Source organism: Rhinopithecus roxellana, chromosome 13 (assembly GCF_007565055.1).
Source record: "Rhinopithecus roxellana isolate Shanxi Qingling chromosome 13, ASM756505v1, whole genome shotgun sequence".
NCBI classification, from domain to species: Eukaryota; Metazoa; Chordata; class Mammalia; order Primates; family Cercopithecidae; genus Rhinopithecus; species Rhinopithecus roxellana.
The window spans coordinates 54,757,799-54,777,581 of record NC_044561.1 but is presented as its reverse complement, the minus strand read 5'-3'; the positions used below and the strand labels follow the sequence as shown (position 1 = coordinate 54,777,581).

At 39.4% G+C, this 19,783-nt stretch overlaps 1 protein-coding gene and 1 pseudogene across 1 annotated transcript in view; both read right to left on the bottom strand.

Moving 5' to 3' along the window:
* SH3BGR (SH3 domain binding glutamate rich protein) overlaps positions 1 to 19,783 on the bottom strand; it is a 53,532-nt gene that overhangs the window by 12,424 nt on the left and 21,325 nt on the right. Inside the window, exons 4-5 of the mRNA XM_010368706.2 lie at positions 3,780 to 3,857; positions 2,193 to 2,285 (exon numbers count right to left, since the gene is read on the bottom strand). Of these exons, the coding sequence (XP_010367008.1) occupies positions 2,193 to 2,285; positions 3,780 to 3,857 (171 nt within the window). The remainder of the gene's footprint in view (positions 1 to 2,192; positions 2,286 to 3,779; positions 3,858 to 19,783) is intronic.
* LOC115892721 lies at positions 13,222 to 14,566 on the bottom strand (annotated as a pseudogene).

The following is a 19,783-nucleotide window of genomic DNA, read 5'->3' as shown; positions in this document are numbered from 1 at the left end:
ATCCTCCCATCACAGCTTCCCAAATAGCTAAGATTACAGGCATGCGCCATCACACCTGGCTAATTTTTGTATTTTTAGTAGAGACGGGGTTTTACCATGTTGGCCAGGCTGGTTTCAAACTCTTGACCTCAAGTGATCTGCTCACCTCTGCCTTCCAAAGTGCAGGGATTATAGGCGTGAGCCATGTGCCCGGCCCCATCTCAGCTTTTAACAACAAACCAAAGACCGTCAAAACAAGCCAGCAAGTTCTTGAAGCACAAAATGCAAAGCATTCTAAATATCTAAGTGGTGTTTGTCTCCTTCTTAAATTTTAAAGTTCAGTCTATTTTCATATATACTCATAAGGGTTAATCATGTTTTTACAACATTTTTCATCTGTTTACTGACAATCACAGAGGGTTTTTCTAATTTAATTGAATTAAAGTAAATCAAAAAGCATGTGTTGGTTTTCAAACAGGAAAACGTCAGAATCTGTCTTTCTGTAGGATAAATAGTATTAAAGAGTTGAAAAGCGAATTTGATAATATGATGTTAGCAATATATTCATCTAAAATAAAAATATTTTTCACTTACGGTCATTTCTTCACCATGGCCCACACGAAAATAACAAAAAAAAAATGTTTTTTTTAATTCCTATCAGGATTCACCCGGTTATAATTGACTTTGTCAAAGGCTCACAATTTTAAAAAGTAGTAGCAAAGAGAACGTAAAAGCTGGGTGATTCATCACTTCATAGAACTAACCCAGCCCAGCGGCTGAGAAGCGGAAGCAGTGCCCACCCTGGCTGCAGGAGGCAGGATCTGATTATAAACATGCTACCTCCCTGCTGGTCCCATGGGAGAAAGGGGCTGGGGTGCAATGCTTTTCATCTTTGTCTCTATATCTTAAAAGAAGCAAACTCAACTTCAAAGTATTCATCAGCATGACTGTACGGGCGCATTAGGCAACTCATGCAAAGTTCAAATTGTGAAACGGAGATTTTTTTTTAATTACAAGATAATGAAATTGTCACTATATTTAATTTTTAAAGTATTGTTTCTGAATTACATAGGCTGCCATGAAACACCATCTAACTTCTAGGTCAAGATTGAAGATTTTGTCTTTCTTTAAAACAAAACAAAAACAGAGTTGTAATATCAACTTTTGAAATAGCAGTCTACTTCAAATGTAAGTCGAAATATTGGGAATTTCCTTCCCTAGCCCCTCCCAGTTTAAATTCTTTAAGGTAAAGACAAATCGATGCCCAGCCCCACACCCCTTTTTCCATAGTGTGGGTGTGGGTCTCAGCCCCTTTCTAGCCACATTTTATCTGGTGAATGAGGGTCCAGCTCTCATAAAAGCTCCCACACCTCTCCTGGAATAAATAAATTAGCAAACCATCAGGGTTTGAAAATAGTCTTTGCTGCAACTGACAGCAGTCACTCCACTGCAGTGGAGAAGGCCTCTGAGATTCTCCTCCAAAGAGGCCCAGACCAATGCCTGCACCCCATTCCCAGCCCCACCAGGCTCCTTCCTTGGCACCTGGCTTCCCAGCACGTTTTCAGAACTCCTTGAAGAAGTAGCCCAACCCATCCCCCATTATCTCAGCTTGGCACTCACAGAAGCACAGTGTCCCCCAACATTGCCCACTCCTTATCCTGCGGCTCCTGTATGGGAACCCCTTTAGAATTACTCATGTGACTTCACCAGGATCTGCTATTTCCCTGATTGAACTTCACTGTGTGTCAATTTCCCTCCCCAAGGAGTCCTTTTGATCCTCAAGTTCCTGTTGTCTTCCCCCCAGATATACTGAACCCCCTTATCTTTGTTTCCCCACTGGGCAGGGGTCCTGGGTGGGTGTAAGCTAGGAGTCTGTCATTAATCACAACTAAGCAGAAAGGGCCCTTGTTTATAAAGAGCATGCACCTAACCTAGCCATAACAATACCACAACAAATTCTCCAAGCCTTCTCTAACCAGCTCCCTCCAGGCCCAGGTTCAGGCTCCTTCGTCTTCCCTTTAGCCCTCTCTGCACCGGGACCCCAGTGCTTAACACATCAGTAGAAATTACCTGCTTCCTCCCCGGCTAAACTCGCAGCTACTCAGTCTCTTTCTGATTGCTTGTGCCCAGAGTCAAGTTGTACAAGCCCTGTAAAAGTCTCTATTGAACAGCAGAGAATCCAGTCAAACTGATGTGAAAAAGTGAACACTCACATTCTTCTCCTGGGCTTCAGGGAGGTTGCCCGCATCCTCATTGCCCTCTTTTTGTGCCTCAGTTTCTCCACCTTCTTCAGCCTTCTCTGATCCCTGGTCATAAAGGAAACTCAGGATATGAGCTCCAAAAAACCAACAACAACAAAAAACCAGGCCACATATGCTGTGGCTTTCCTATTTAGACACACAGTATATAAATGAAGCAAACATAGACTGCCCACTCATTAGGTCACTTAGCAACTAGAGCATAGGATTTCCAAACCCCAAAATGCCGACTGGGATGAGTCAAAGATACAACCTATGTGCATTGCAGGGTAACAAACTGCCTAAGTGAAGAGTTTCAATTCACCCACTTCAGGCTGATGAGGAGAGATTCAAAGAATTCTATCTTCACACAGTGTTTTCTATTGCTTGTATGGAGGGAGGCTTATAATTTTATAGATTAAAAATTAAGAAGGGCCGGGCGCAGTGGCTCAAGCCTGTAATCCCAGCACTTTGGGAGGCCGAGACGGGCGGATCACGAGGTCAGGAGATGGAGACCATCCTGGCGAACACAGTGAAACCCCGTCTCTACTTAAAAAAATACAAAAAACTAGCCAGGCGAGGTGGTGGACGCCTGTAGTCCCAGCTACTCAGGAGGCTGAGGCAGGAGAATGGCGTAAACCTGGGAGGCAGAGCTTGCAATGAACTGAGATCTGGCCACTGCACTCCACCCTGGGCGACACAGCGAGACTCCGTCTCAAGAAAAAAAAAAAAAAAATTAGGAAGATAGATAAGGTAGAAAGATAAAGTAGACAGATAAACATATATAGATGGATAAATGGATGGATGGATGGATGGATGGATGGATGGATGGATGGATGGATGGATAATGTACAGAGACAGATAGATAAACAGACGGACAGAGGAATGGATGTATGGACAAACATGGGTAGGTAGGCAGGCAGGCAGGCAGACAGACACAGATAGATAAATAGATAGAAATAAAGATAGATAGATAGATGGATAGATAGATAGATAATAGATAGATGGATGGATGGATGATAATATGGTTAGGCTTTGTGCCCCCACTCAAATCTCATCTTGAATTATAATCCCCATAATGGTAATAATCCCCACATGTCAAGAGAGAGACCAGATGGAGGTAATGGAATCATGGGGCGGTTTCCCCCATGCTGTCCTCGTGATAGTGAGTGAGTTCTCACGAGATGTGATGGTTTTATAAGGGGTTCTTCCCTCTTTGTTCAGCACTTCTCCTTCCTGCTGCCTTGTGAAGAAGGTGCCTTGCTTCTCCTTCACCTTCCGCCATGATGGCAAGTTTCCTGAGGCTTCCCCAGCCATGCTGATCTGTGAGTCAATTAAACCTCTTTCCTTAATAAATTACCCAGTCTTGGGCAGTTCTTTATGGCAGTATGAAAACAGACTAATATGGATGGATAGATACAGACAATAGACGATTGATTAGATAGATGGATAGATAATAGACTGATGGGTGGGTGGACAGAGAGAGAGAGAGACATATTAGGACCCAGTAGACATTCTGAGGAAACTAGCATGGGGACAATGGCTCGAGACACCAGTGCTTACCTCTGTGGTGCTCGGTGCCTCTCCCACTACATCGCCGTTGGGAAGGGACGATGATGCTTCCTCGGGTGATTTTGTCACCTGCATTATGTAAAGTGAGAGTGTTTGAGAATTTTCTTAAGGACAGCAGCTTGCATTTCAATGTCTTAACTATTCAAACTATATTTGTCTTCATCCTTAATCTTATCTTCACTAAGTAGGTAGGGCAGTCATTACCACCCCACACTTCAGAGACAGGAAAATAAAGGCAGAAAATGTCACACTGTGGGTTAGGGGAAGGACTAGGTCTACACCTCCTCCCTCATGCTCTTTCAACTTACAAAATGGATTCCAGCCTTTTAAAATATCAGGTTATTTTTATTACAGAGGCACTGCAAGTTCGTGGGAGCAAAGTAAGCCACACACACACCCTCCAATCCCACCCTCCTGTGATAATCAGTATTAAAAATGTGATAGGGTACCTCTGCATCCTAATACATAAAGGCTATTTTAGGGGGAATTGATTGTCATTTTCTTTTATTTTTGTGATTTTGAAACAGAAATGGGAACACAGTTTGCATGACTTCATTTTTAGTTCAATGTACCATGGACATTTGTCCAGGTTAATTCATATGATCGATCCTATTGAATAGTTATTTTCAACATCTGCTTCATATTAAATATATAATAATTTATTCATACATTCCCCAGTCAATGGGTGTTCTGAATGTTTGTATGTTTCTTCCACTACAAATAACACTATACTAAACTGAATAAAATGGTGAGGTTATTCTTACTAGTTTTCAAAAAGGTGGCAGCAATTCATATCCAGACAGTGATATGTAAGTGTCTCCTTTTCCTTTATCCTCATAACCAGCGAAGATGATTGTTATTTCTAATGTTTACCAATATGTTGAAGAGAAAATAGAATTTCATATTTTGTTTCATTTATACATTTATCATTATTGGAAATAAGGGCGTATTTTTTATAAATTTTTAGCTATTTCTATTTCCTCTTCAAATAATTCTCTTTATATGTTTTGCCCATTTTATTTTTTTCTTTTTGCAGACATTGCAGTGACTGCATTGCTCATTGTTACTTCAGTTGTTTGTCCTTTACTAAAAGTTGTTTGTCTTTTTATGGGCAAATTTATCTAACTTTTATTCTCTAAAATATCCTTCTATTACTTTATATTGTTATTAATATCTAGAGCTTTAATCCATCTGGAATTTAATTTAGTATATGATGTAAAGTCAATGTCTACATTTCTTTTCTGCCAGACAGATGGGAAATTTTGCCTATATTATATATAAACCATCATTTCCCATTAAATCCAGATTATATATTTGTCATTTATTACAATATATACATAAATTTATGTTTCTACACTATCCTACATATAAATACTGATACAATGAAAATAAAAATTAAAATATTTTATATAAATGTATATAAATAAAAATATATTTCTCAGATATACATATAAATATATACTGCTTTTATCATTGTAGCTTATAGGACATATTTTAATATTTGGAAAGTCAAGTTGTTACACAAAGTCTTTTTCAAAATTTTCTTGGCTCCCCTCAGACAATTATTATTCCAAATACATTTTAAGATAATGTTTCTTAGCTCCAAAAATTAAAAAATAGGATTTTGCTTGAAATAGCACTAAACATTTATTCATTTACAAAATGTTCATTCCTTGTTGTTAAGTCATTCCATCCAAGAACACTGCAGGTTTATTTCTTCAGTATTTGTTAGTGTCCTTCAGAATAAAATTAAATTATGTTCTTCATAGAGGCCCTGTATGTTTCTTGATAAATTTGTTCCTAAACATTTTACAGATTTTTATCACTACCATGAATGGGATATTTTTCCTTCTTACATTTTAACTTACTACTTATAATTATTAAACAAAATGTACAAATTTTTGTATATTTTTCTTTCATCTAGAAACTTAATAAACCATCTTATCAATTCTAATGCATTTCACTAGAGTTTTACAGATTTTTAGGCATGCGATTATATTATATGCAAATAAAGATAATTTTTAAATTTTATCTATGTCTTGTATACATAAGACTTACTACATTATTACAATAACTACAGCTCCTAAAACAATGTTTAGTAATATAGTGGTAACAGGCATACCTATCTTGCTTCTCATTTTAATAGAAATGCTTCAGTATTGCATGGTTCATTATGATATTTATAATTACCTCTGATAAATGTATTTTATATTTTAAGTTATTTCCTTCTACTTATATTTTAATTGATTCTTAACTAGAAATATCTGATAAATTATATCAAATATCTTCTTGGCACTTGTAGGTGCAATCATATGGTTTTTCTCCATTAATCACTTCATGTAATGAATTATGGCAACTGAATACATTGTTTGATGATGGTGAATTATCTTTAATTCACTTCTGAATATATTTTGCTAGTATTTTATTTAGACTTTTGAGAAGGGGCATGGTGGCTTACATCTGTAATCCCAACACTTTGGAGGCCTAGGTGGGAGAATCACTTGAGGCCAAGAGTTCAAGACCAACCTGGGCAACATAGCAAGATCCTTTCTCTACAAAAAAAAAATTTATTAGCAAGGCATGGTGATGTATGCCCATAGTACCAGCTACTTGGGAGGCTAAGACAAGAGGATTGCTTGAGCCCAGGAGTCTGAGGTTGCAGTGAGCCATGATTATGCCACTGCACTCCCACCTGGGTGACAGAGCAAGATCCTTACTCAAAAAAAAAAAAAAAAAAAAAAACAGAGACTTTTACCCTCTGATTCATAACTGAGATTGATCTTGGTACAACTGAAAGTATCCTAAGTAATAGGATAGCTGCTACTAGAAACATAGAGTTTGCTGTTTGGGTCCAACAAAGTAAATGCCTGCTGAAACAAACACAATAGACTATGTTTTTCAGAAAAATGTAACAAAATACAGAATCTCCACAACACAAGACTCACTATGTTCAAGATACCATTCAAAATACTTAACATACAAGGAACCAGGAAAATGTTACTCATTCTCAGGAGAAAAAACAACCAGTGAAGACCAACACAGAAAAGATGTGGATGCTGGAATTTGCAGACAAGGATTTTAAAGCAGCTATTAAAACTATGCTCAAAGATGTAAAGGCAAACATGCTTGCAATGAATGAAATAACTGACATTCTCAATAGAAAAATAGAAATTATAAAAATCAAACAAGTGTAACATTTCAGAATTGAAAAATACAATATATGAAATAAAGAATTTACTAGACTGGATGTAGAATGAAAATGACAAAGACAAAAATAAGTGAACTTAAAATAAATCAGTAGAAATTATCCAATATGAAAATCAAAGAAAAACAAGACTGAAAAATATTTTAAGCCTTAGGGAAATGTGAAATAATAACAAAAGATTTAACATATATGTAATTAGAGTGCCAGAAGGGGAAATGAAAACAAATGGAGCAGAAATAATATGTGAAAATATAATGGTTGAAAATTTTCTATATTTGGTAAATGATACAGATTCAAGACTCTCAGAAAACCCCAATAATAATAAGTACACCAAAGAAATCATAGGTAGGCATATCATAATCAAATGGCTGAAGACCAAAGATAAAATGAAAATCTTAAAAGCGCCCAGAGAAAAATGATACACTACCTACAGGAAACAAGATTTCAAATTATTTTCATGTCTCATCAGAAACTATGGAGATCAAAAGACAGAAGGGAAAAAAACAGATCCAAGGTGTTGAAAGGAAAAATAAAACCTGTCAACTAAGAATTTTATATCCAGCGAAATATTATTCAAGTATGAAAGCAAAGTAAAGACACTTCACACAAAAGAAAACTAAAGAACTTATTGCCAGCAGACCTGCACTACGAAACAATGCTAAATGACTAAAGGAAGTTCTTTGGGCTGAAAGAAAATGGCACCAGATGGAAACTTCACTCTTCATAAGGTATCAGAAATGTAAAAGTCTGGGTAAGCACAAAAGATTACCTCCTACTAAAAAAAAAAAAGAAGAAGAAAGAGACTGTTCAATGGGAACATTACATAGTAGAGTTGATGGTATATGGAAACGTGATACACATGATAGTATAGCATAAAGTATGGGAAAGAGTCAATGGATGCATATGATGCCAATGTTTCTGCATATTACCTGAAAGTGTTATAACATTAAGTCTAAGTAGACTGTGAGATATTAAGAATATATATTAAACACCTAGAAAACCCTAAAGACTCCTCCAAAAAGCTCTTAGAACTAATAAAAGAATTCAGCAAAGTTCCCAGATATGAAATTAATGTAAACAAATCAGTAGCTCTCTTATACACCAACAGTGACCAAGTGAGAATCAAATCAAGATCTCAACTACTTTTACAATAGCTGCAAAAAAATAAAATACTCAGGAATATACCTAACCAAGGAGGTGAAAGAACTCTACAAGGAAAGTTACAAAACTGCTGAAAGAAATCATCGATGACACAAACAAATGGAAATACATCCCATGCTCACGAATGGGTAGAATCAATATTATGAAAATGACCATACTGCCAAATGCAATCTACAAATTCAATGCAATTCCCATCAAAATACCACCATCATTCTTCACAGAACTAGAAAAAACAATCCTAAAGTTCATATGGAACCATAAAAGAGCCCACATAGCCAAAGCAAGACTAAGCAAAAAGAACAAATCTGGAGGCATCATGTTACCTGATTTCAAACTATAGTATAAGGCCACAGTCACGAAAACAGCATGGTACTGGTATAAAAATAGGCACATAGACCAATGAAACAGAATAGAGAACCCAGAAATAAACCCAAATATCTACAGCCAATGATCTTTGACAAAGCAAACAAAAACATAAAGTGAGGAAAGGACACCCTATTCAACAAATGGTGCTGGGATAACTGGCAGGCCACATGTAGGTGAATGAAACTGGATCCTCATCTCTTACCTTAAACAAATATCAACTCAAGACGAATCATGGACTTACATCTAAGACCTGAAACTATAAAAATTATAGAAGATAACATCAGAAAAACCCTTGTAGACATTGACTTAGGCAAGGATTTCATGACCAAGAACCCAAAAGCAAATGCAATAAAAACAAAGATAAATAGCTGGGACTTAATTAAAGAGCTTTTATACAGCAAAAGGAACAGTCAGCATAGTAAACAGACAACCCACAGAATGGGAGAAAATATTAACAATCTATACATCTGACAAAGGACCAATATCCAGTATCTACAATGAACTCAAACAAATTACCAAGAAAAAAAAATCCCATCAAAAAGTGGGCTAAGGACATGAATAGACAATTCTCAAAAGAAGATGTACAAATGGCCGACAAGCATATGCAAAAATGCTCAACGTCACTAATGATCAGGGAACACCTCCACCCCTATTTAGATCTGCAGGTGCTGCCCCATGACCCCAACCAAAGCCCATGCAAACCAAAACCACAATGTGATACCACCTTACTCCTGCAAGAATGGCCATAATCAAAAAATCCAAAAATAATAGATGTTGGCATGGATGCAGTGAACAGGGAACACTTCTACACTGCTCGTGGGAATGTAAACTAGTACAGCCACTTTGGAAAACAGTATGGCTATTTCTTAAAGAACTAAAAGTAGAACTACCATTTGATCCAGAAATGTCACTACTGGGTATCTATCCAGAGGAAAAGAAGTCATTATACAAAAAAGATATTTGCGCACACATTTATAACAGCACAATGCGCAATTGCCAAAATATGGAAGCAACCCAAATGCCCACCAATCAATGAGTGGATAAAGAAACTGTGAGATATAGATATATGATACACACACACACACACACACACACACAATGGAAACTACTCAGTCATAAAAAGGAATGAATTAATGGCATTCGCAGCAACCTGGATGGAATTGAAGACTATTATCCTAAATGAAGTAACTCAGAAATGGAAAATCAAACATTGTATGTTCTCACTCATAAGTGGGAGCTAAACTATAAGAATACAAAGGCGTAAGAATGACATAATGGACTTTGGGGACTCAGAGGCAAAGGGTGGGAAAGGGGTGAGGAATAAAAGACTACAAATAGGGTACAGTGTACACTGCTTGGGTGATGGGTGCACCAAAATCTCACAAATTAGTGGTGACTAAAGAACCTACTTGTGTAACGAAATACCACCTGTCCCCCAAAAACCTATGGAAATAAAAAAATTTAAAAATATTTACATATTATAGTGACTAGAGCAACCATTACCAAATAATGCCAAGAGGCACAGTTAAAAATACAATAGATAAGTTAAAAAGGAAGTCTAAAATATATTCATATAGCCCAAAAGAAAGCAAAAAAGTATAAAACAGAGGAATGAAAATGGGAGACCAGCTCCAGTCTGTGCCTCCAAGATGACAAATAAAAGAAGGAACAAAGGTCATACCAGAAAGGGCCACGGCCATGGCCACGTGTACCCTATTTGCTGCATGAACTATACCTGATGTGTGCCCAAGAACAAGGCCATTAAGAAATTGTCATTTGAAACATAGTGGAGGCCACAGCAGTCAGGGACATTTCTAGGCAAGCTTCTTCAACGCCTGTGTGCTTCCCAAGCTGGATTTGAAACTACATTACTGTGTGAGTTGTGCAGTTTATGATATTAAAACAAAGTAGTGAGGAATCAATCTCGTGAAGTTTGCAAGGACCGAACACCTCCACCCCTATTTAGACCTGCGGGTGCTGCCCCATGACCCTGACCAAAGCCCATGTAACGAGCTGAGGCCTTAAAGACTGAAGAAAAACTATTCTCTGGAGAAAAATAAAGTGGAAATTGTATTTTTAAATAATAAAAATTGAAATGGGGCTGGGCGTGGTGGCTCGTGCCTGTAATCCCAACATTTTGGGAGGACGAGGTGGGTGGATCACTTGAGGTCAGGAGTTCCAGACCAGTCTGGCCAACATGGTGAAACCCTGTCTCTACTAAAAATACAAAAACAGCCTCATGTGGTGGCACCCGCCTGTAGTCCCAACTATTTGGGAGGCTGAGACAGGAGAATCGCTTGAACTCGGGAGACGGAGGTTGCAGTGAGCCAAGATCGCTCCGTCTCTAAAAATAAAAATAAAAAATAAAATAAATAAATATGGAGACCAATAGAAAAAACAATGAAATAGTAAATATAAACATAATTATGTGAATGATTAATTGTTAATGAACTAAATACTCCAATTTATAACAGAGATTATCAAGATGAATTAAAATGCTCAAGACCAGCCGGGTGCAGTGGCTCATGCCTATAATTCCAGCACTCTTGGAGGCCAAAGAGGGAGGATCACTACAGCTCAGGAGTTTGAGACCAGCCTGGGCAACTAGTGGGACCCTCTCTCTATAAAAAACTTAAAAATCAGCTGAGGATGGCGGTGCATGCCTGTAGTCCCAGCTACTCAGGTGGCTGACGCAGGGGGATCACTTGAGCCTGGGAGGGAAGTCGAGCTGCAGTGAGCTATGATCATGCCACCGCACTCCAGACAGTGTGAGATTGTCTCAAAAAAAAAAAAAAAATGCACAAAACCCAATCAGATCCTGTTTCCAAAAGACATTATAGAAACAAAGACATAGGAAGTTGAAAGGAAATCAATGGAAAAAATATCCCAGGCAAACCATAAGCAAAAGAAATCTAGAGTAGTTTTATTATCATGTAATACAGATATAAAGACAAAGGGTATTATCAGAAATTGTAAAAGACAGCTGATAATTACAAAAGAGTCAATCCATCAGGAAGCTATAACAATCATAAATACTAATGTGCCTAATAACATAGAGTTTTAAAATACAAGAAGAATAAATTGACAGGATTAAAGGGAGGAATAGAAAATGCACAATCATAGTCAGAGATATTCTCAACTGTGGAACAGCTGTGCAAAAATCCAAACTGATAGTTTCTTTTCTTCTAGGAAATTTTAGCCTTTTCAAATTTATTAGAACAACTGATATAGTTAGTTCAATTGTTTCTGCTATATTAATTCATGACAGCCTGTCTTCTCTCTTATGCTTTTTTCCTTTCCTTACTCTTGCTGGCTAAAGTTTCTCTCATTCTGTTTTCCTCAGCTCTGCCCCCCAGCCTCATTAACATAAATGTTCTGAAATGCTTCTCTATTTCACTACTGTTTAGTTTCCTATTTATGATAGTCATCATTAAACATAATTCTCTGTTAACATTCACAATTACACAATACCTGGGTTCCCATCAAGATGGTTCACCTGCAATTGAGACGCGCCCTTTGGAACACTTAGACTTATCTCCCTTCTTTTTGCCATATCCCTCATCCATGAACACTATCCTTGTAAAGGATATTTTCACATATCTCCTTTCTCACATAGCCCCATCCACAGTGATGAACTCACTAGTGATACCAGAACTCCTAGATTTTTCCAAGATAGTTTACAATTCTTGATTTCACTATTATTCAATGTTTTCCTTTACAGAAGTGGCTCTCAACATTGATAAAACATTAAGTTCACCTGGGAGTTCCCTGCAAGAAGCTTCTGTCTTAATTGATCTCGAATGTATCCCTGGCATACTATTTTTAATGGCAAAAACTGCAATTACTTTTGCACCGACCTAATAGCTTCAACGGCTCCCCAGAGACTTCTAGTGTGCAGCCAGGTGGAGGCTGACTGCCAATATCTAAACCTCTCTCTGTCCCTCTGGAGTAAGAACAGCTCCCTCAGACCTCCTGTGCCTCCCCACCCAACTCAATGCTCACTGCCCTGCCCTGTTGACCACTGTGTTGACCACTGCCAGGTTTAAGAGCAAGATGGAAGTGGGCTCTGCCTTTCAAGCTTCAAGCCCATGCCCAGGCCCTTCCTATAACTGGAATACACCATTGGGGCTGTGCAGGGCCCATAGAGCCACTCCCATCTCTGACAGGCATTTGGACCTTGATTTCCTTCTTCAAACCGAACGTTTTTGCTTTCTAACCTTTCAGGGATTCTCCCATAGTTTCTGATCCTCAGGCAGCACCCTTTCTAGTTTTCCTGCAGTCATAAGATAAGGGGGTGGGGGAGCTGCAGCAGCATCTCCAACTGGAAGACCCTGTGGCATCTCCTGAATGATTAGTTCTCTTCTATCTGGTCTTTTTTTGTTTCTGGAACTCCTTTCGTGCACATATCAGGTCTCCAGCATCTGACTTGCAGACTTCTGCCTTTCACTCACAATTTCTATTTATTTGTGTTTTATTTTATGTTTGATGCCTTCTTCCCTCTGGTCTTCTTGAATGGAGGCCTGAACAGTGTTCACTCTCTCTGTTGCTCAACTTGTAGTTTTTGTTTGTTTGTTTGAGGGTTTTGGGTTGGGGGAACAGAAAACAAGTTTATTGGTGAATGCTCATGGCAAGCATCATCCAAGAGAGACAAGATGGGGAGGGTGCTGTGACCAGACAGCCTTCAGGGCTAGATACGCAGTGTCACACAGGGCAAAGGACAGGGCTCAGGGGATGCTGGGAATGTGCCCAGCTACTCAGCATCACACAGACGAGCTCTTCAGAGTTGACAACCATTGCTGTCCTCATGCCCAGCCACCAGCAACTCTTCTTCCTCTGTCATCTTCCCACCCGGTGTGACAAGGATTTGCCGGATTTCAGCACCCATGATGGTGCCATTCCTTTCCTTGTCAAACACCCAAAGGCCTTCCACATAATCTTAAGACTAGGCACCCTAGTCCTTGTTCCTGGCCACAGTCTGCAGCATGGGCAGGAAGTGCTCAAAGTCTAGCACCTTCACATTCATCTCATCACTCCTGAGGTTCCCCCAGGAACTGGAACACCTCAGCATGGGTGAGGCTCTGGCCCAAGGCCCTTGTCATGTCCCCACACTGGCTGTAAGGACCTTGCCATCACCCGTTCAGTCAAACAGCTGGAAGGCATCCTTGAACTCTGCGGTCTGGTTCTCTATGAAGTTACATATCAGACTACTCAGCTCTGCTCAGCTACAGGCCAGAATGTGTCACCTTCCATGAAGAATGACTGCTCAGAGGCCTGTCGTAAAGGATTATACGCTAGAAACTTTGGGGTACAGGTTCTGATGGTATTGCTCAAAGAACTGAGGCCATACCAGTGGGCTTAGTCAAAATTTCCAGAACTTTAGTTGAGAAGCAGATGGGTTCATGAGACTACTAGCCCAAGATCCAGTGAAACAAGGATTAATTACATAGGACTAAATGAATTGGTGAGGTATGATACCCTTTCCTGCAGTAAGGATCCATCTTGGAGTTTCAAATTAGAAAATTCCAGAACATCAAGCCTGTAATCCCAGCACTTTGGGAGGCCGAGGCGGGCGGATCACAAGGTCAGGAGATCGAGACCATCCTGGCTAACACAGTGAAACCCCGTCTCTACTAAAAAATACAAAAAAACTAGCCGGGCGAGGTGGCGGGTGCCTGTAGTCCCAGCTACTCGGGAGGCTGAGGCAGGAGAATGGCGTGAACCCAGGAGGCGGAGCTTGCAGTGAGCTGAGATCTGGCCAGTGCACTCCAGCTTGGGTGACAGAGCGAGACTCCGTCTCAAAAAAAAAAAAAAAAAAAAAAAAAAAAAAAAAAAAAAAAAAAAAAAAAAGAAAATTCCAGAACATCTTTTGAATGAATTTTGTGCTCCAAATTCATATCTTTTATGCTTCTCAACAAATGTTCCCCCAAATCTCCTTCCGCTTCTTCCTTTTGTGCTCCTTCAAGTGAAGTCATCTGTCATCTGTCCAGTTTGGCCTTCCTCCTTCAGGTCACTGGGAAATGCCACACTTACTTAAATATTTTGCCATTACTCAAAATTGCTTTCAATAGAAACTCACTAGTCATACCGGAAAATGAGTTTCAAAACTTTTCATCACAAGTCACTTTTGGCCAAAAGTTACATGATCCAGATATATTATCCCTGCCTTATTCATTAGACTGAAATGTGTTCTACAAGAAAATCCATCTTCCAATAGAAGATGTTACCACGACTCCAATAGAGGGATTTGAAACCTCTTTTGAGCCATGTTGGTCTGGCTGTTGGAATGTTAGAACTTCCTAATGTGGTTCTCATGAGAAGGACAGCCCTCGCTGGGATGTATAAGCTTTGGCACTGAGGAGTTACATGCCAACAGCAATCTGTAAAGGTAACACTTTAACACTGCTACGACAGCCAGGCATGATGGCTTACACCTGTAATCCCAGCACTTTGGGAGGCTGGGGTGGGAGGATCGCTTGAGCCCAGGAGTTCAAGTTCAGTGTGGGCAACATGGTGAAACTCTGTCTTTAAAAAAAACACAAAAATTAGCCAGGCATGGTGGTGCATATCTGCGGTCCCAGTTACCAGTGAAGCTGTGGTGGGAGGATCGCTTGGGTCCAAGAGGTTGAGGCTGCAGTGAGCCGTGATCAGGCCACTGCACTCCAGCCTGGGAGACAGAGCAAGACCCTGCCTCAAAAAACAGAAACAAAAAACTATTGTTATGGCTGTGTATATCTCTGTCAATTAAGGGGAAATCTAATTGCCTATATAATTGGATATCTTTCATTGGTATAATAATATTCCCCTGAATAAATTAATGTACTAAAAGACATTGATTGCTGGACGTGGTGGTTCACATCTGTAATCCTAGCACTTTGGGAAGCCAAGGCAGGCAGATTCTCTGAGGTCAGGAGTTCAAGACCAGCCTGGCCAACATGCTGAAACCCCGTCTCTACTAAAAAAATACAAAAATTGGCTGGGCGTGGTGGCGCATGCCTGTAATCCCAGCTACTTTGGAGGCTGAGGCAGGAAAGTGCTTGAACCTGGGAGGCAGAAGTTGCAGTGAGCCAAGATTGTGCCACTGCACTCCGGCCTGGGCAAGAGAGCAAGACTCCATCTCAAAAATAAAAAATAAAAATAAAAAGACATTAATTATACTGTTGTTTTGCCTGGTATCAGACAACAGGGGCTTAAGTTATCAACCATAACTTCAGTTGTTTTAAATGTTAACTTGATCCTTCTTTAATCTGAATCAAGCATGTTTCACAACAGTATTTTTCAATTGGGAATTCCTGTCACCTACTCATAAAGTTTTATTAATAAATGATGTTAGGACCTACTCCAGACCTACTATATCTCGTTTCTTGATATCCTTATCATATGCTTGGTATATTCAGAGTATATTATGCCTCTGAGTAATTACATCAAGATTTTTGCTATGCCCATTTATTGTTGTAAATTAGATATAATGTTTTTTGTATTCTTTGAAATAGGCCTAATGATTATGTTTGTAAGTAATTTGGGGGGTTGAATTTATAGTTTTGTTTTGCATGTCACAGAAAACAACAAATTTTCTCATCAAATGTAGTATTCTTGTTACGACTTTCTCGTCTTCCACTTTTGAAAATTATAAGCAGCGAATGACACCCATTTTAAGTTTTTGTCATCTACAGATATTTGTGTTCGCATGTTTCGCTTTGCTACTTCCCTGAAGTTATTTGTAATGAGCTACAAGCAAAAACGCTTCATCTTTCATGAAGAACGACTGCTCAGAGCCCCGCAGTAAAGGGTTATATGTTACATACATTTGGGTTCACGTTTCTGACGGCATTGTGTAAAGAACTTTGAGACCATATCCAAGGACTTAGTCAAATCTTCCAGAACTTTTGTTGAGAAGCAGAAGGGTTCATTAGATGACTAACCCAAGATCCACAAGATCCAGTGAAATAGGAATTAATGACATAGGATCAAATGAATTGGTGAGGGATGATAGTAGTTTTTGTCTGGAATACTGTTGATATTATTTTAATGTCTTATTTTCCTTATATATAAGGAAGCCCTTTTGGCTTTCTCTTAAGTTTTTCATACATGATAATAATGTTGTAGATTCTGCTTTTGTAAACTGAAATGAATCACTTGTAAATGACCTCTTATTCTCCCTGCCTGACCCCTCCGGAGTTCAAAAATTCTTATTGAATCAGAATACACACATAGTTTTTGGCAATATAGTTATTTGCGTAACTTCAATAAGCATCTGTCTTCGGCCGGGCGTGGTGGCTCAAGCCTGTAATCCCAGCACTTTGGGAGGCTGAGACAGGCGGATCATGAGGTCAGGAGATCGAGACCATCCTGGCTAACACAGTGAAACCCCGTCTCTACTAAAAAAATACAAAAAAAAAAAAAAAAACTAGCCGGACGTGGTGGCGGGCGCCTGTAGTCCCAGCTACTTGGGAGGCTGAGGCAGGAGAATGGCGTAAACCCAGGAGGCAGAGCTTGAGGTGAGCTGAGATCCGGCCACTGCACTCCAGCCTGGGCGACAGAGCGAGACTCCGTCTCAAAAAAAAAAAAAAAAAAAAAAAGAATCTGTCTTCCTTCTTGCCAGGGCACAATTGAAAACATTGGTTGTGTAACCTAGGTCCTACCTGCCATGTCCTATTAAGAATGATGTTCATTTAATCAGATATGACCACATGCTTTTAAAGAACTAAGGTTGACTTTATGGAACCAATGCTTACTTACAAAGCCCTCTTGGGAAAACTGGCCTAGTCCTCGGCCTCGAACAGCCTGCCTAAGACAAGAAAAATATTCTAAAAGCAATGATGTTGCATATGATGACATGTTTTATGAGCATGCATTTTCTACATAACTGTTAAGAGTACCTATTTTTAGCTTGAGTGAGATTAATTTTCCTTGCTGACACCTTTCCACAATCTTGTTTACTACAACATGACACTGTGGTAAGTAATGTTTCCATAAATCAGATGTCTGTCTTTTCAAATGATACTGGAAGTACTCTGTCCCTATGCACAGTATAAACAGCTATAAACGCAAGCAATACGGACAGCACCAAAGGCTCTAGCACAAACTGTGCTAATTAGTGGGGTGTCTTTCTACAAGTCACTTAAGCTCCTTGGGCTTCATGTTGCTCCTCTCAGAAGAGAAGCATCTGGACTGGACAGCCTCTTAGGTATCTCCAGGCCAGGTTTCATAATCCCACGGCCATCCCTTTCTTCCACATAATGAGAGTTTTATATAATATGACAGTACCTGAGCACAAATCAGAGCAGGATCTAAAAACTGAGGTTAGATATTAAAATAAAAATGAGATAAGATAAAACACAGCAGAGGCTGAAATAGATTTATATGTATTAGTATAAATATATCTCAAAATATGTTTTTTTTTTTAAAAAAAAAAAAAAGCAAGTTACAACAAACAAATCTGTTCCATTCACATTCAATTTGAAGAATAGTGCTGAATATCTCCGGAATGTTTCATTGACTTTGGTACCCCAGTTAATTATTGCCTCAAATTTCAGAGGTGAACACCTACTATGAGTTATGGGCTCTGATGATATAAATATGAAAGATATGGTCCCAGATTCTGCATCTTATCTCTAATAATCTTCTATGTTGCTGTCTGAGTCAGAGGCTTTGTGAAATGTAAATCACTCCACATTGACCTTTTCCCATCATTCTCATCGCCAAGAAAAAAGTCCAGACACAGAAGGCCCTTTACAAAATCATTCCTACTAACTTTTCTTGCCTCAGCTCTTATCTTTACCCACTTCCATACCCTGGGTTCTATTGAAACCTCTGAATCCATCCAAAGTATGACTTCACTGAACGAAACATACTCTCAGAAATTTCACTGCCTTAGTATATACATCCATCTTCCCATAGTGTCTTGACTATCTTTTTCCACTTACTGAGCTCCTACTAAATCTTCCAATACCAAGTGAGATATCAACTCTTTTCAGAGACTTAATCTAAGGCCTGAGATTGGTGAACCATCTCCATATTCACATAGACAGTTATTATATCTACTTATAGAATGCTCACATCTAACTATTCCTCTAACCATAAAGTCCCTTCAATCAACCAGCCCAGTGTCTGGCCCAGCATGTGCTCAAATAAATTCTCTTGAAAGAATAAATTATAAAATAAGTACCCCTAAGAGGTAGGTGGTCATATTTCTCTCTTCATTTTATAGCTGGGAAAACATTAAAAATTCAGGGTCGGCAGGTAAAAAGCATATAAGGTTTTCTGGCTGGGCGCGGTGGCTCAAGCCTGTAATCCCAGCACTTTGGGAGGCCGAGACGGGCAGATCACGAGGTCAGGAGATCGAGACCATCCTGGCTGACACGGTGAAACCCCGTCTCTACTAAAAAAATACAAAAAACTAGCCGGGCGTGGTGGCGGGCGCCTGTAGTCCCAGCTACTTGGGAGGCTGAGGCAGGAGAATGGCGTGAACCCGGGAGGCGGAGCTTGCAGTGAGCTGAGGTCCGGCCGCTGCACTCCAGCCCGGTCAGCAGAGCGAGACTCCGTCTCAAAACAAACAAACAAAAAAAAAGCATATAAGGTTTTCTAACTGAATCGTATGTTCTTTTCCACTGGGGTTCCTCTTCATTTCATGCTGAATGAGAGAGATTATGGATGGAAAGAAATACCAGGACTACAAAAGTCTCAATAAGGAGAGGTGAACTCTGAGACTTCTCAGGAGAAATGTAAGAGAAGAAGTCTAGGAAGTGGGCTGTCCCTAGACATGAATGACAAGTCATTATCTCAGAGAGAGAAAAATGGCAATATCTATATTGATCAACTTCCAAATGTTTATTTTATTTTATTTTTGTTGCTGAAAATATGAGATTGATCCCAGACACTTTGCACACTGGCAAATAAGTTCATCTGCTCTAACTTTTCCACATAATTTTCTAAAGTCTGTTTTACCTTAGACAGCCCCCACTCTGGTCTCCTTCCTGTCAACTCATTACTTTGTTTCATCCACTTTTCACAACTTCAGCTCCATCTACACACTCACAGCTTCCACGTGTGTGTCTCCAACCAGACTTTGCAGAGACACAGATCAGCATACAATTGCCTACCTCACTTCTTTGCTCAGCTGTCTCAAACTTAATTTCTCCTGTCAATATGGTCCTCTCTCAGAGCGGATTTTTACACCCACTGGTTAGAAGTCATCATGGAATCCATCCCTATCCACATTCAATCCATCAGCAAGTCTTAGCAAGTCTCATGAATTAAACATGCA